This window comes from Ursus americanus, chromosome 33, assembly GCF_024610735.1.
Source record: "Ursus americanus isolate L20-20 chromosome 33, mUrsAme1.1.p, whole genome shotgun sequence".
Classification (NCBI taxonomy): domain Eukaryota; kingdom Metazoa; phylum Chordata; class Mammalia; order Carnivora; family Ursidae; genus Ursus; species Ursus americanus.
The window spans coordinates 23521096-23536746 of NC_142159.1; the positions used below are offsets into that span (position 1 = coordinate 23521096).

At 42.9% G+C, this 15651-nt stretch overlaps 1 protein-coding gene across 4 annotated transcripts in view; it reads right to left on the reverse strand.

Moving 5' to 3' along the window:
* Window positions 1–15651, reverse strand: part of UBE4B (ubiquitination factor E4B) — a 119325-nt gene that overhangs the window by 42299 nt on the left and 61375 nt on the right. For 2 of the 4 annotated variants that reach the window (XM_045776882.2, XM_045776883.2), the window contains 8 exons: window positions 15001–15088; window positions 13786–13930; window positions 11501–11729; window positions 10618–11031; window positions 9728–9877; window positions 3329–3470; window positions 2331–2431; window positions 1047–1161 (listed from right to left, as the gene is read on the reverse strand). In XM_045776882.2, the coding sequence (XP_045632838.1) occupies window positions 1047–1161; window positions 2331–2431; window positions 3329–3470; window positions 9728–9877; window positions 10618–11031; window positions 11501–11729; window positions 13786–13930; window positions 15001–15088 (1384 nt within the window). The remainder of the gene's footprint in view (window positions 1–1046; window positions 1162–2330; window positions 2432–3328; window positions 3471–9727; window positions 9878–10617; window positions 11032–11500; window positions 11730–13785; window positions 13931–15000; window positions 15089–15651) is intronic. The other 2 variants (XM_087858306.1, XM_045776884.2) reach the window with 2 other exon arrangements.

The following is a 15651-nucleotide window of genomic DNA, read 5'->3' on the forward strand; positions in this document are numbered from 1 at the left end:
CCTGACAGTTATTTATTTTCATCAGAGTGCACCTCTCTCTCTAGAGAGGAAAAGCTCTTGAGTATTCCTGCAAGTCAACAAGACCATCATCTAAGAAAAGCAGTCGATGAATTCCTAACACAGTCATGATACTAACTAGGAGTTTTGCTTCTGGATTCTTCTTTTACTAATATCTTGGAAACTGCTAAAAATACAATTCCTGAGATTTCAAATTATTAGTTACAAATAATATTAGGTATAAAAACAAACAAAAAGGAAACTTATCACTTACAGCTACTGCCTCTGTTCTGTGTCGAAAGAAACGATCCTACAGTAAATTGTAAGAAAGTGTCATAAAAATCCTTCCACCACAGCTTACGTGAGAGTTGCTGTGGCCAAGTGCTCACGTACAACACGGGCCGGGATACGGCAACCAAACGTGATGCCGGAGTGTCACCTCACAAGAAACCCGCAAGGCTAAATAAGCAGCTTTATTACTAAATATCCCGTATCTGCATTTTCACTTGACTTCACACAGTGAGATATAAAAATTGTATGAATACTTAATGAAAGAAGCAATTAGCAAGATATGAGACATCGTTCCCAGTTGAGTGGCGAGAAGACAAAAGATTCTGTGTGGTACGCAGACTGCACTGAGCTAATTTCGTCTCGGGTTTACTAATCTCCTTTTTGTAAACTCGGAGAACTAATTTTCAACACGACTCAACTGGCAATGCACGTCGTGTCTTATGCCATCTCTCAGTATTCTTGTGTTAAAGCACCTTGAAATCACGGACAGGGCCTTACACTTCTTCCCTCTCAAGGCACTTAGCACCGTTTAAAATACTAGATGCTTGACTGCTTGAAATGGACAAATGAGCTGAACAATGCAGCTGTGAATCTGATTATCTCAAGAAAGAAATCTCAGGTAGGTCTCTCTGAGCAATTAACACGTGCATGTTCCAATTCTGAAACAGAAGTTTTCAATATATGGTGTCTTTAGAAATCGGCCTTGGCACAGAAGCTCCTAGGGTAAAGGTTCCGGTAGCAAATTCACAAAACCTCACCTGCTTGAACACTTCTTCATCCTGGTGAGTGGTCCTCACCAGCTCCTGCATGAAGCCATACGGGAGATTCCTGCAGAGCATATACGGCACCAGGAAGGACGGCTGCTGCATGGACCTGCAAACCCACAAAAGTCAAGGACCGCGATGGCTCAGCTCATCAGTGTGTGACAACACGGCACACGGGCTGTCACGTCGGCAGAAGTGTCCAGTCAAATACCACACTTCAAATCTCCCAAATATTCTACACAACAGTTTGAGGCAAAAGACCAACCTTCTTAAATTGTTCATAATCACTTTTTGGTCTTTTTAATGACAGACTATAGAAAGTTTCAAAGAATCCATCTCTTCCTACATTCAAGCCCTTTAATAATAAATCATTACCCAAAAAATGAAGCATTATTTATCTGTTTTACTCATTTGTTTATGGTGTATCCAACTGAAAACAAAAGATCAGTGGTGGCTGAGGACTTTAATTCTTGTTAATTTTAACCACAGAATATTTTTTTAGGTTTTGGTCCACGTTTAGCCTTTTCCTTCTTCTTCCTCTTCTTTTTTTTTTTTTTTTTTCCTTTTTAAGGTTCCTTTATTTATGTAATCTCTATACCCAATGTGGGACCTGAACTCACAACCCTGGGAGATCAAGAGTCCCTCGCTCCCAACTAAGCCAGCCAGGCGCCCCATCTTTTCCTTCTTTTTGACAAGTTTCAAAAACAGATGGTTCTGGTACAGAAAATAATAGAAGAACACCCAGAACGAAAAAATGTTGTAACTTTGTCATTTCTTCCTTGGATATTTTTGCATCACTTTTCCTTCAGATATTTTCATAAAAGAAATGAAATATAGAAACACTCTTTATCGAACTGGAAAGCTTGATGGGACCCTCCGAAACAATCCATAATGTAGTATACTTTGGGTGATTCCCAAACTAACTGCTCTCCCACTGTTATTTATCACTGAATAACAGATATTGACTGTATGATACATGGAAAGTGATAACCTGCACTTTTTTTCAAAGATCTCCCCTGATTTCAAGGAGCTGCTTTTGAACTCAATACTAATTTCCTGCCTTGACGTTGACATATTTCAACAGTGGTCTAGAAGTAAAGCAGGGAGTGTTTTATTTTCGGAGTGTTTCAGGAAAAGCGACCTCCTGGGTCATCCACTTTGGTCTTCCAGGTGAGAAAGTGCATTATCCCAGGTGATGCAGGTCGGCTGGACAGCCTGAGGTCCGCCGATGGATCGGGTCCTCTCCCTGCTAACATGAGCGCACACGGTTTTTCCTACCTTGGTTGTGTGAGGGAACCTTGCAGGACTAACGCAGTATGGGATATGCACTGTGAGCGGACATTGCTCAGAAGCTGGCTGACTGCTGGCTGGCTGCACATCTGAAAGAAAAAGGCGGAGGTCAGGACCACAAAAACAAACAAAATAAGCCCGAACTGTTGAAAACTGGTGAGAGTCAGGAGACACCAATCTCCAGGAAATGGCACGCTTTTCTCTTGCTTGAGTCATAATGAACAAACCAGGGTAACTGCATCGTCCACGTATGCTGCGTCCGCTGGAGTCTACAGTCAGAGAATGAGGTGACCAAGTGGGACTCTCAGAGCTGTGTGCTCACTCTCCGCTTTTGCTGCGGTTCAGGGCAACAAACCCCAGAGAGGCCCTTCACAGATATATAACTAACAGGTGGACGAGTGGACTAGTTTGGAAAACTAGAAGCGGACAATGAAGTGGGGATGAAATAATAATAAAGTCAGCATGAAACAGGAGAAAAAGCATAGCTTCTGGAGTTTAAACATGTTTTTGTAACTTTTACGTGATTACAGACAATTACACCGTGTGTCTGAGGTGCATTTGCTTATCCATACAATAAAAACAACGCCTATCTTACACTAGAGTGACTGAGCCACCGTGAGACTCTGAGGTCCTGTAGACAGAGCACAGGGTCGGCCATCTGCAGGCACTCCACCAATGTGGGTTATTACTACACTTGTCACAGACTACCAGAAATTGTCAGGGCCATGTAAGTCTTTGGTGGCAACTGCACTTGCCCCGTCACCTCTTCCTTCCACTAGAATGTGAGTTCCGTGACGGCGGGGATCTTTGTTTTGTTCCCTGATACGCCTTGAGCTCCTAGCACGGTGCCTGGCACATAATACGCGCTGGAGAACCATTTTCCTGATTGAATAAAGGAAGGAATGTTCCTTAAGGGGGCACATGATTATTTATCAAAAAATAACCAGGTTCCTATGGGTTTTTAAAATGGATCTATTTCATGTTACCTTTGGTGCTTTTTTTTCCTCTATTCCAACTCGGTCAAAACACTCGATGAGGTAGTTCAGCATGTCTGTCTCCTTGCAGGTCTCAATGGTGAAATGGTCACTGTAGGAATCCCAAGTACTTGCCCCACCAGAGGCTCCCAAACTTTGGAGAAGAGAAAAGAAAATTGATGATTCTTACCTCTTCTCAGTGAATTATTTCTGACAGAGTTTGCATCTCCGCAGCAGAAAGCCTGTTAGGATCCCTGCACCCACGACAAAGCGCAGACACCCATGCAGCCAAGGTCGGAGCTGACTGCTCGCTGCACCTGCTCACTGCACCTGCTCCAAGTTCAACAACAGTAACTCTTAGCAAACATTTTATTGACCTAAGAAGACAGCTGGATCAGAAACTCAACATCTTATCTTATCGGGAATGGCAACTTACAAAGCCAGGAGGACTAAGAACTGCTACTGTGCTGGGCATTTGAAGGGATAGCACGTGTACTTAACCAAACCGGCCAGCTTCACTCAAGCCAACTTGCAGGTTGAAACCAGCCTATACTACTGCTGTCATCGAAGTCTGCAGGAGTGAAGTTATAAAGGCTAACAAAAAACCCCTTCTCATGACTTCTGGCATAATCTCAAAAGCCTTTATCTAGCATTTGGCAATAGGACCAGAAACGGAAAATTGTCCAGTTATAGAAAAATATAAAACTCTGTCATTAACGAAAGATTTCCAAAACTTTCAGTGAAAAAGGCAAAGTTGTATAGTAAATACAAACCAAACAACATTCCTGCGTAGGGGTATCCAAACTTGGGTTCTATTCCAACTGTACTGCTTGCTTGTTACCTGAACCTAGAGCCTCATCTCCTCTGGAGTGAGGCTTAAAGGAAACCAAACGGAAGTGCTTTGTAAAATATAAGCAGGACACAACATGAAGCACTGTTATGATTAGTGATAACTACTCACCGAGACCAAAGCCAATCATTATCTCAAGGGTTAGGTGTGAGGAAATTAAAGTTTAGATCAACCATCAACAAGTCACGTACCTAATCTGATGTTTAACTCACAAATTTATTTGATATACACAAAAGATACAAAGAGAGTAATCATGGCACAGGGAGAGGCCAGGAATTTTGAAATGAAAAGGAAATGAGAAAACATAAACTTAGCAAAACAATTACATATGAAAGATGATAAAGAATGGGAAGAATATCACAATCTCGAAAGACCCATCCCTACTTCAACTGGGGCAGACAATTAAAGTCTAGAAGCCAACAGGCTAACAGGGATTGAGCTACGAACAATACGTTATGCAGGTAGATGCACAGATACACGTAACTGATTCTGGAATATACGCATGACTGACCTTACTTAGAATTTTAGAAAAATACAGTTGACCCTTGAACAATACAGGGATTCGGGGTGTCACCTCCATGCAACTGAAAATTGCATTTAACTTCTGACTCCCCAAAAACTTAATGACCGATAGCCTACTGTTGACCAGAAGCCTTACTAATAACGTAACAGTCGATTAACACATATTTTTATATGTATTATGTACTGTATTCTTACAGTGTATTCTTAAGTATTATTCTTAAGCTAGAGAAAACAAAATATTATCAAGAAAATCATAAGAAAGAGAAAATACATTTACGGTACTTCACCGTATTTATAAAAAAAAAAAAATCCCCAAATATGTGATTGAACTGCGCAGTTCAAACCCATATTGTTCAGGGGTCAACTGGATATATAATTGACCTTGGAATGAAAGTATATTAAAATTAAAAAGATGAAAACAATACCAGTTTTAAATCCAAGGCTTTCAGGCCAGAGTCTAGTAAATCTGAATCCCTACGACCTGCTCTATAGATCTGACAGAAGGGAAGAGAGAAGAAAGCAGAGGGGGAAGGAAAAAAGCAACCATCAGAACAGAATAGAAAAACCCACCCACAAATATGAGAAGTGTGGTGAATCTCCAAAAGTAGAAAGGGGAAAGGGAGATACCTTCCTACTGCACCATCTCCGTTCCAAGCTATCTGCGACTTTCTCCTCTTCTGTCTGACGTCAGTGACCCAGTGACTCTCCTATTCACTGCGCTGCCGAAGATGAACTTGACCAACACAGGCTTTCCCTACACACAGCTAAGGTTAATTTTCCTTTGAGTGGCTCTGATAGAAGACAACGAAAACCAATCTGCCTCATGTTTAAACTGAAAATTTCAACTATACATTTCCTTGATAATAAAGCCCAAATTTTTCACATTTATACATTTCTGATGAAAAGCATCTTACATCTGATGCCGACAGGTCCTTGCCAGCTGTAAGGGGTCAGTACCCACAGCCAGCAGGCGAAAATCCACATAAAGTCAGCGTGCTTACATGGTGGCTGCTCACACCCTGAAACCAGGCTCCGTTCTTAGCTGACACATCCCACTGAGTCTCCGATGAAATGCGAACACCTCAAAGCCAACCGAGGTACCTTCACAGCTATTTCACTGAGACATGAAAAGTGACAATGTATGTAGAAGACTGCGTGTCTAGTGCCAGGCAATGCAATGAACGGCACCCAGAATATACTAGAGAATTTTCAAAGCCAAAAGAAGTTGGTATATTTTGGTGATCATCTGTCAGACGCCTAACAACATGTCAGCTGACTCTCAAGACAGAATTTAACCCAACAGGAAACGCAGAATAAACTCCAGTATTTGTCCACAGATTACAAATTTTAGGTTGGTCTTAAAGGTGCTACAGTAAACCATGATCTCCTAGCACGAAAAGCGGCCCGTCTCGACAACACTACACACAGGTCTCAATGGTCAAAACACACAATGATCTGTAGGTTCGAAGTGAAAGCGTTGGACTCAAATTTTGAACGCGACACTGAAGGAGAAAGTGGTGTCGTGTTTGTGTGCGTATGTCCATGCTATCAATAAATATTTTTAAAGTTTTAAAATAACATTTCATTTTTCCCTAAACAAGTTATTCCAAAATTCATGAGGCTTTTACAACTGTGACACATGGAGTACCACACTGGAAATATGTCCTATTCAAGTCCTACGAGTATCTACAAACTCATACCTCCTTCTGGGAGAACGCCTGAACCGTTTTCTGGTAACTACATCTCCAGTCCAATTTAATAAAGTGATTACTTCGCCTAACAGAAATACACCTGAATCCTTCTGAAAACACAATGCAAATCTTCCTGGGGAGCCGGCCGTGCATTAGATCTGTGCGAACCGAATCCCATTTGAAATGCACCAAGAGAATGTGTTCCTTGACAACCTCTTCTATAATGGTATGAATAATCTCCCCCCGTATTTAACTCATTTTTTTGAATGCAGACTTTTAGAACATTGTGTTTTCTCAGGGCTGTGCGAGTTCGAGCAACATGAATTCACAAACAAATGTTTGCAGTGTGCTGTGTATCCCAGGCGCTGTTGTAGGCTCTGGGGGCAGCACACTGAATGGAACAGACCCTGCTGGTGTGGCGATTACACTCTAGAGGGGCGGAGAGTCCATAACAATATAGGAATGCTATGAAGAACACTGAAAGCGGGGCGTGGTGACAGACACGGGCAGTAAGCGTGCGTGTGTGCTTTACATAATGTGTAACACAACCCTCTGGGAAGATGGCACGTAGGTGGAGACCCAAGGGCGTTAGGGGAGAAGCCATGCAGCCATCTTGGGGACGGCTGTCCAAAGAGAGGAAGTACGTGTGAAGGCCTAGGGCAGCAGGGAATATACCAGGTGAGGTCAAGAACAGGGTCATGAGCTGCGGAGGGTGTAGGCAAGGGGAGGCACGTGAGGTCAGAAGAGGAATGCATGCGTGTGTGTGTGTGTGTGTGTGTGTGTGTGCGTGCGCACACGTGTATGTGAGATGAAGGGTCTCATGCGCCAGGGCAAGGCTTTGGGTTTTACTCTGTGTGAGTAGGGACATCGGTGGAGGGTTTGGAGACACACATGGTGGGACAGTTTCCAGGTTTCATTTCCAAGTAGTGACGAGCAGCAGAAACGAAGAGTAAATGTTAACATTTTTCACCATTTGCTAATTTTCCCTTTCTCTATTCACACAGGCTCACGACATTCTTGAAGATTCTACCTCCTTCACTGAAATATCTAAGCAGTTACAGATTTCTTTCCTACGAAACGCTTGGAAAAATTTTCCTCAGAGCAAATGCTACGTTATCTTTATTATAAGAGGATTCTCTCACTTCACTCACTCTGCTCCTGCAACAGGTCGATCCTTAATAATTCATAAAACTCTTTTCACAGAGGGCTACAGAACATCACAGAAGGAATGTTCTACCTTTCTTAAATTAATCCTTCTAGTCCCCACTATAGATAATTAACACATGAACGCACGTCCCAGCTATTTCCAAAAACATTCATAATGTATCGACTCCACCAGGCGAGCAGGAGGGGGGCAGGAGGGGGACAGACGTGGCCCCTGCTGATCTTCCACACCAATCTTACTGGGCAAGGAGTAGGTGTTGAAATTGTTGACTTGAAAGTAAATAAAATTCTGGGAAGATCAGCTGGCAAGAAAATAACTTATTTCCTGATCACTCAAATTAACAAGGTTTTTTTGTGACCTCTTCTTGGTTCTGGCCCTATGTGCATTCTTGAGTTCCTCTCTATTTGCTTAATCAGTTATATATTTTTACACATCCTCTCACATTCTGCTTGACAGCTATTCAAAAGCTGTACGTTGCCAAAATCTGGATAGATCAGATTCTGTTTTAACAGCCAGCAAAGGACCTGCCAACTGAATGGAATTTTGTAATTACCGAGTAAAATGCTGGCACTTCCTTGCCAAGGAACAGAGTAGATGCATAAACACTCGGCAGCGAAATAACTAGTAAGGAACGAGAACAACATGAGTCCTGTTGGGGGCACAGCGTGGTGGTGAAGCAGGTGAGTTCTGGACTCAGGCCCTGCCACGTACTTGGTATGTGACTGACCTCCTGTCCCCCAGGTTCCTTCCAGTAACTGGGCGGGCCGCTGTGAGGATAGAGGGATGATGCGTGCAGACTGCTGGCACAGGATCTGGCCCACGATGCTCAGTAAGTATTTGGAGCTATTATGACACAGTTCTCTCTCCTTGCAGCTACAGAATCTCGATCAGAGACAAGGCTGGGATGCTAGGAGTCTAGTGCTAGTGAAAGCAGCACACAATCTGGTATCTTTGTGAGAGCAAGTTGGAATTAAACAGGCCAGGGAGAGAGAGCATTTCTCTCCCAATTTACAGTAGAACAGATAACAGAGCACTTTCATCATGTATGGAAACGGATTCCTAAAAAGGATGCCTGCTGTGTTACTCTAATCGTGCAGTAGGATTGTATCCACGTGAAAAAGACACTTCTACCTTTGGGAAATTTACTTGAGAAACAGTAACACAATGTGCAACCTAATACAAATATCAACCTTCCTGAATCAATATTCAACCTTGCACCAACATTCCTTTCTCTCTTTATGTACTCTAATGATTCTTCTGAACACTGTCAAATTTAATGAAGTGTACCTAACTCCTACTGCCATCTCTATTTATAGCCTAGAGTTATTTTTGAACAGTGCTGAGCACAAATACCAAATCAGTCCAGTGGAAACTTCGATTTAAGAGCAAAATCGTAAGACAATGAGTCAGAGGTTCAGAAAAGAAGGTGCTATTATGTTTTCTTGCCCAAAGTCACCTAGAACACCCAAGCAATCTTTTTTCACACGGTTTTCAGGGGGGAACATTCAGCAGCATCATGAACTAAGTTTTAGCCTCTGCTGTCATTCCAGAGGCTATCTAAACGAGGGTCTAGCTTCACGGAGGTCAAGGAGGTGATCAGGGAAATTTAAGGTTAGAAGTGAAAGCAGAATCAGTTATACCAGACAGGATGGCCCAATATGCTCTTGAACAGATTGTCGGACTGAGCTGGGGGGGAAGGGTGGGGAAACACACACATACACGCACACACGATCCCAGCCCCTCTGCCATTCCCAAGTAGCAGCAATCCATGCACCAGTACGTAAGGAATCATGCCCCACCGAGTACGTGTTGCTCCCATCTGGCAGCTCACGAGAACACTCGCGACAGATAAATGAAGGGTCCCTCATTTCAGAGCTTGGGGTGGGTGAGCTTGATGACTCATCTTTCATCTGTTGTTTGTGTTTCTGACAAATGATTACACGTAAGTTTTCCTCCAAACTTACCATCGGCAACAACGATGAAGATTTTCCTACGTGCCACTTTCCCCCAGGATAAGGTCCTAAAGCCGCGGTACATGCAAGTTGCCCACATCTTGACTCTCCAGGCTGTCTCACTTGACCCTACTCTGCTTAGATTTAAAGCACGCCCCTCATGAGGGCTTATGGAAGTTAGTTCCTAAGCACCTGTGCACATGCAGGGGTAAGACTCCATTCCTCTGATACCTGGACCCAAACTGGACACAAGAAAACTCATCACCACCACCACCACCTTCATCATCACCATCATCACCATCATCATCATCTTCTTCATCTTCATCACTACTGTCGCCAGAAAGTGCGAGGAAGAGGAAGGAGAAAGGATTGTCGTACATACTACCACAACAAAAGCAAAAAAGGTCATCAGGGAACAAAGGAAAAACGAGAGGTGGAAAGCTTTTGCAACTGCTCTCCCTTTTTAATTAAATGTTATGCTAAAAGTTCTGATTACTGACATGCAGAAAAATAATTCACCTCAATGACATAAACGCACAGGTAACACTGGATTAGTGGAATTCTGATATGGCTTCTTTCTAAGAGGCTCATATCAAAGGGTCAAGGCACAAAGACCGGCCCAGCCCAGTGATGAGAGGTAAGGGACACGGGCCCAGACCTGCTCCCACCGCCCCTCGGGCTGACTGTATTTGAGCTACGACCGACAACGGTACAAAGAGCTGAAAAGTGCTCCTGCGAGCCCCAAGTCTCAAATACAAACTGCCCACAGCCTCTAGAATTCATTTGTCATGAGGAATGACACATGAACTACATTGCAAAAAATGAAGTGATTTCTTTTGGTTTTTTTTTTTTTTTGGGCAGGAAGGAAGGAAGAGTGAGGGGTAAGAACAGACCACGGGACGCACAATGGAACACCCACACCTTCTACGGCTATCAAAGCCTGGCAGAAGCATGGACTCCGGGCGCGAGGCCTCCAAACTAGTTAGACACGCAGGTTAATAACCCCAAACAGAAAACCACATGGAACTGAGGTCAGCGTCACACACCAGTTCTTCCAAACCGAGTTAATCGCCTCTGCCTGCACTGCAAACACGCACCCAGCTCTCCTGCTGAATAAATACCTAGGAGAGATCCTTAGGGATGAGGGACGTCTGCTCACGGCACTGGGTGAGGCGGCCAGGGAAGGTGGCCCCAGGCTGCTGGGTCTCGGTCTGGGAGAGCTGGCAGGCACTGCTTGAGGGCTACTAGCGAGGGCAGGGAGGCTGGGCGAGCTGGACAGAATGGAGATGCTGGGGGACCGCGGGCTGGGAGAAGCTGACGATCCCCACGGGTGGGTGACAGTGTAGGGGCGATACCGCGGAGATGAGGGCTGGCTTCCTGCGGCAGTTCCAGAAGCCGCGCCGTGAGGGCTGAGGGAAATGGAAGGCACAGCCGTCGGGCCGGCTGCGCGGGAAGGGGAGGAGGCAAAGGATGGACTCGTCATTGGCACCGAGCTCCAGAAACTTGTAGTGGGAGCTGGGCTAGTTTCATAGAGGCTAAATCAGTTGAGAAAAAGAGGAAAAGAGGAAAGAAGAGAAAATTGAAGAAAAACTTGAAGTAAACAACTAAAATGGAAAATAGCAAGCTTTTAAAGAATAATACAATGACACTTTGTATCTCTAAGCATTCGAGTGTACAGATCTCTCAGACACTCTTCTGAACGGTTATAATCGAATTCTGTACTCCTCAAGAGGCTACATTTACAGTATGATAAAGCGCTCTTTTCAAAGGATAATGTACTATACACAGCCATTTGCTTCTAAAATTTACCGATAGCCTACCCATGGGAAGCCAAACAAACCAATCTGGAAGAGACAAGACCTCCAGCCATGACTACACGCACCCCCCCCACGTACAACACACGCCACAAGACCGGCAAAGGCCCGTGAGTGAGCAGCCCCTTCCCTTACGTACTTCATGGCCCTTTTACAACCAAACTAGATGTGCAAAAGGAACCGCACTGACCTAGAGAAAGAGCTGGCACCGAAGGAACCCACACTGCAGAACATGGGGCTCGTTCCTGGGTTGGAGCCAGTAGTGAGCATGAGATTTCTGTCTGGTGACCGAGCTGCCGCGGCAATTGGCTGTGACGTGGCCGTCAGACTGGCAAATGGATTTTCATCTCTAGTCTGAGTAGACATCATTAGCACTTCCATTAAAATCTGGCCAATCAAGTCCTTAAAATCAGAGAACACTGTTGGAAAGGCAGAATAAAGAAGAGGTTACACACACTTCTTCATATGTGAATGAATCCGCCAAGCTGAACCAGAGGTTTAATGTGGTATCTGGACTGGATTCTGGAAGAGTAAAAGGACATGAGGAGAAAACCCGGTGAAATCCAAATGAAGCCTGAGTTCAGATAATAGTAGTGTCTTAGTTCTGACAGACTATGGTTACATAAGATGTTGACATTAGGGAAACTGGGAGAAGGGTATACGGGAACTTCCTGCATGATCTCCAAAACTTTTCTGTCAGTCTAAAATTATTCCAAAATACAAAACTTATTTAAAAAAAAAGAGAAAGAAAATTGGAGTGCACCCAATGAGAATCACTGCTGATATTAACCATATAGCTATGGTCTTGCTACTCCCAGCTGCAGACATTCATTTATCATACTAGAAATAAAGCTGGGTTAACATCTCTACCTAAGTTTTACATACAGTAAAACTATTTAATGCAAGGTTCAACATATTTTCTGAAGGGTCTAATAAATTAGTCACCATCTGGCTTTCTGGAGCAAATTCTATTTTCAAACTGCTTCCTTTATTCTTTGAAGCTCCCAAATGCTTTACTGTGGGTCTTTATTTTTTTATAGGTTTTTTATTTTTTTAAGATTTTATTTATTTGACAGAGAGAGACACAGCAAGAGAGGGAACACAAGCAGGGGGAGTGGGAGAAGGACAAGCAGGCTTCTTGCCGAGCAGCGAGCATGATGCGGGGCCCGATCCCAGGACCCCGGGATCATAACCTGAGCCAAAGGCAGACGCTTAACGACTGAACCACCCAGGCGCCCCTACTGTAGGTCTTTAGATACATTTTAAATATCACTAAATAAATGAGAGCTGTAACACATGTAAACCTCATCTGATTCAGCTATTAAAAATTACCACTTATATATGTACAAGACAGATTTAAGAATCTTAAGGTTTACAGTAAGAATAACAACAAGGGGGCACCTGGGTGGCTCAGTCAGTTAAGTGTCTGACTCTTGATTTTGGCTCAGGTCATGATCTCAGGGTCATGAGATCAAGCCCCATGTCATGCTCCACGCTGAGCGTGTAGCCTGCTAGAGATTTTCTCTCTCCTCTTCCCTCTTCCCCTCCCCCAGCTCTCTCTCTCTCTCTCTGGAACAAATATATATTTTTTTAAAAAGTAGCTATTACTTAAAAAAAAAAAAAACAAGTGACAGACTTTTGAAACACATGGGTGCTAGGCTCATACCTACAACCAGTTTATCTGAAGATCCCAGTAAAATCAGAAGTACACTATCCATCTGCCAGGAACATAGGAGAGTTTTCCTGCCAGGGAAGATGGGCAACACAAAAAAGGAAAAAATGATCTCCTTTTCATTCACTCATTTAAAGTGCATCTACTGAGGGATTAAGTGCAAGGTGGCGCCCTTCTAGGCACCAGGAATGCAGCACGGAGCAAAACAGACAAAAGCCCCTGACATCAGGGTTGTATTCTAGTGATATGCAAAGGAACCCTACAGCACAACACCCCTGTCTCTTCTGCATTCCGGATGACTCCTGTAAAGAAGAGTGTCAGTGCCCCAAATGCTGGTATCTCGCTAGAAGCTTTACTACTTTGTTATAAAAGTGTGGTTTAGGGTAGCCTCTGAAAATAGAATCCTGGAAACACAGCAAAATATCAATGTTTTATCCTGCTAAGCACTTTAATCAAGGATTTACTCCACTGTCTGCACATGACCTGATAGGCACTTAAAGCAAGTATAGGTCATACAGAGCACCTCTCCCAGGATCCCTGGAGACTGTCCAGTAACTCCTATTTATTAGAGACATTAATAACATCAACTCTGAAACAATGGAGACCATTTACAGTTTTCTTCCAGAGAAATCATGAATGTAAAAAAAAATAATAATTCATCAATAAGATCAGTGGCAAGTGGCCAAGCAGCAGTGACCTCATGAAGGGCTATCGCTGTATTCAATAGAACCCCAAAGCAAGAGAAGGTGAATGTGGGTAACAGAAGGGCAAAGATCTTACATTCAGCCAAGCTAGATTCCTACCTTCTTTTGGGTTCTGCTTAAATTGTGCAGAAAGAGAAGAAAGAAAGATGACATCTCTGTCCCGGTCCTTCCAGGAGACACGAAAGATCTTACAGACCAGCTGTAAGGCCTGTTCTTCAGACACTTCAGAACCCGAGGAAGGCTCCTTGTGAGGAAGAAGATTTGGGGGTTAACTTCGAGTAATTCCTTTATTAATGAGGATATTTTAGAAATACATACAGCCATTCGTTCCCCCACTAAGGGGAAAATAAACTTGTTACTATGACTTTGAAGTACCAACATGGAGGTTTCATGAGCTTACGATGATCTACAGGGGGAGGGTAAACGAGCAGGAACACCACCTGTACTGTGATAAAGAATGTACACACACCCTATTTGTTTACTTTCCCGAACGCCAAAGGATCAGTTTAACATCAGCACAGAACTAATTTTCATCCAAAAACTTTTCCAGAATTTAATGTTACTCACTAGTTTCTGTCACAGAGAAAAATCATATATATAAAAGAATTTTGGAAACACACAAGAACTCTACCGAATAAAGCATCGTGCCACCAGAAGGCCGTAGTCCAACAGATGACCATCACTATGTGCTGCTCACTGCACAGGAAGTGATGCAATTGTGTCTACCAGTTCTACCCCATGACACTCACCAAAATAAACCTCTCTTTGGCCAACTACAGGGAACTGAGCTCCGATGATAACAAAATATAAAGACCTCATGTTTTAAATGAGCGTCTACGTCCTACTGGATTTCATGTATTCTTTTTTTTTTTTTCCATTTGAGAACCTATTTGCATTTCCATCTCATTTATCTTTTCTTTTCTTTTTTTTTTTTTTTTTTTTTTTGTATTCTTGCTTCAATTCCCAGCCACTTTCCTCAGAATCCTACGGAAGATGTGATGACCTACTTGCGTAAACGAAAGACCAACACTAAAAGTTCAAATTAGCGCTAAATTCTTTTTCATTACAAGCTCAATGTGGATCTGAAACCAAGGTAAGTGAAGGATTTGACCAGATGAAAAGATGTGAGCTCTCCTTCCACTAGGGCCTAGGCTACCCATTTCTCCTCAAAAGAAAAAAAAGGTTCACCTAAATAGGACCTGCTGATTTGGGGTGGGGCACTCTAATCGACTCTGCAGGTGCGCAGAGCTGAAAGGGTGTTTGTTCATATTACCTGTGCTAAAAACAGAAGCAAGGGCTTCATCTCTTACCAACCTTATCGCTGAGGCTCCTCTTTTCTCTTCGATCGTTTTCATCAACCTCCATATTTTCAATTCCTGAATCCACATCCACCTGGGACATGCTTTAAGTATAAAAGACAAATAAGGCTTTTACGTTTTATAAATCCACCCAATGTCAGAGCTCCTGGTTGAGGAAAAGTTCTTAAGTATCAGTCAAAATCAGTCAGGAAAGCAAAATAATAAAGATTCATCTTTTTTTCTGATTGACTTCTAAGAGCTCTTCACATATGAGGACATTCTATCGTATTTGCTGGAAATATTTTCCCTAAGTTGGCATTTTCTTAAGCTCACTTTCAAAAGCAAATTAGAGCATATCTCCTATACGTATTATTTTTAAATGGTATACATACAATCAGAGCCTGATTACAAAAATCTGGTTAAGCACGTTTATTTTTTTTCCCCCACATTAAATAATTTTCCCAGCACCATTTATTGAAAAGACCATCTTTTTTATGGTAATATGAGATCACCTCTCATAGGTCCAATGGCCAGGTATGTACGGGTCTTTTTCTGGATATTCATTTCTGTTCCAGCAGATAATCTGCCTGTCTCCAAACAAAAACCACTCTACCTTACTAAAACTTTACAATAAATCTTGATATCTGCTAGGTCAATGTCTCCACCT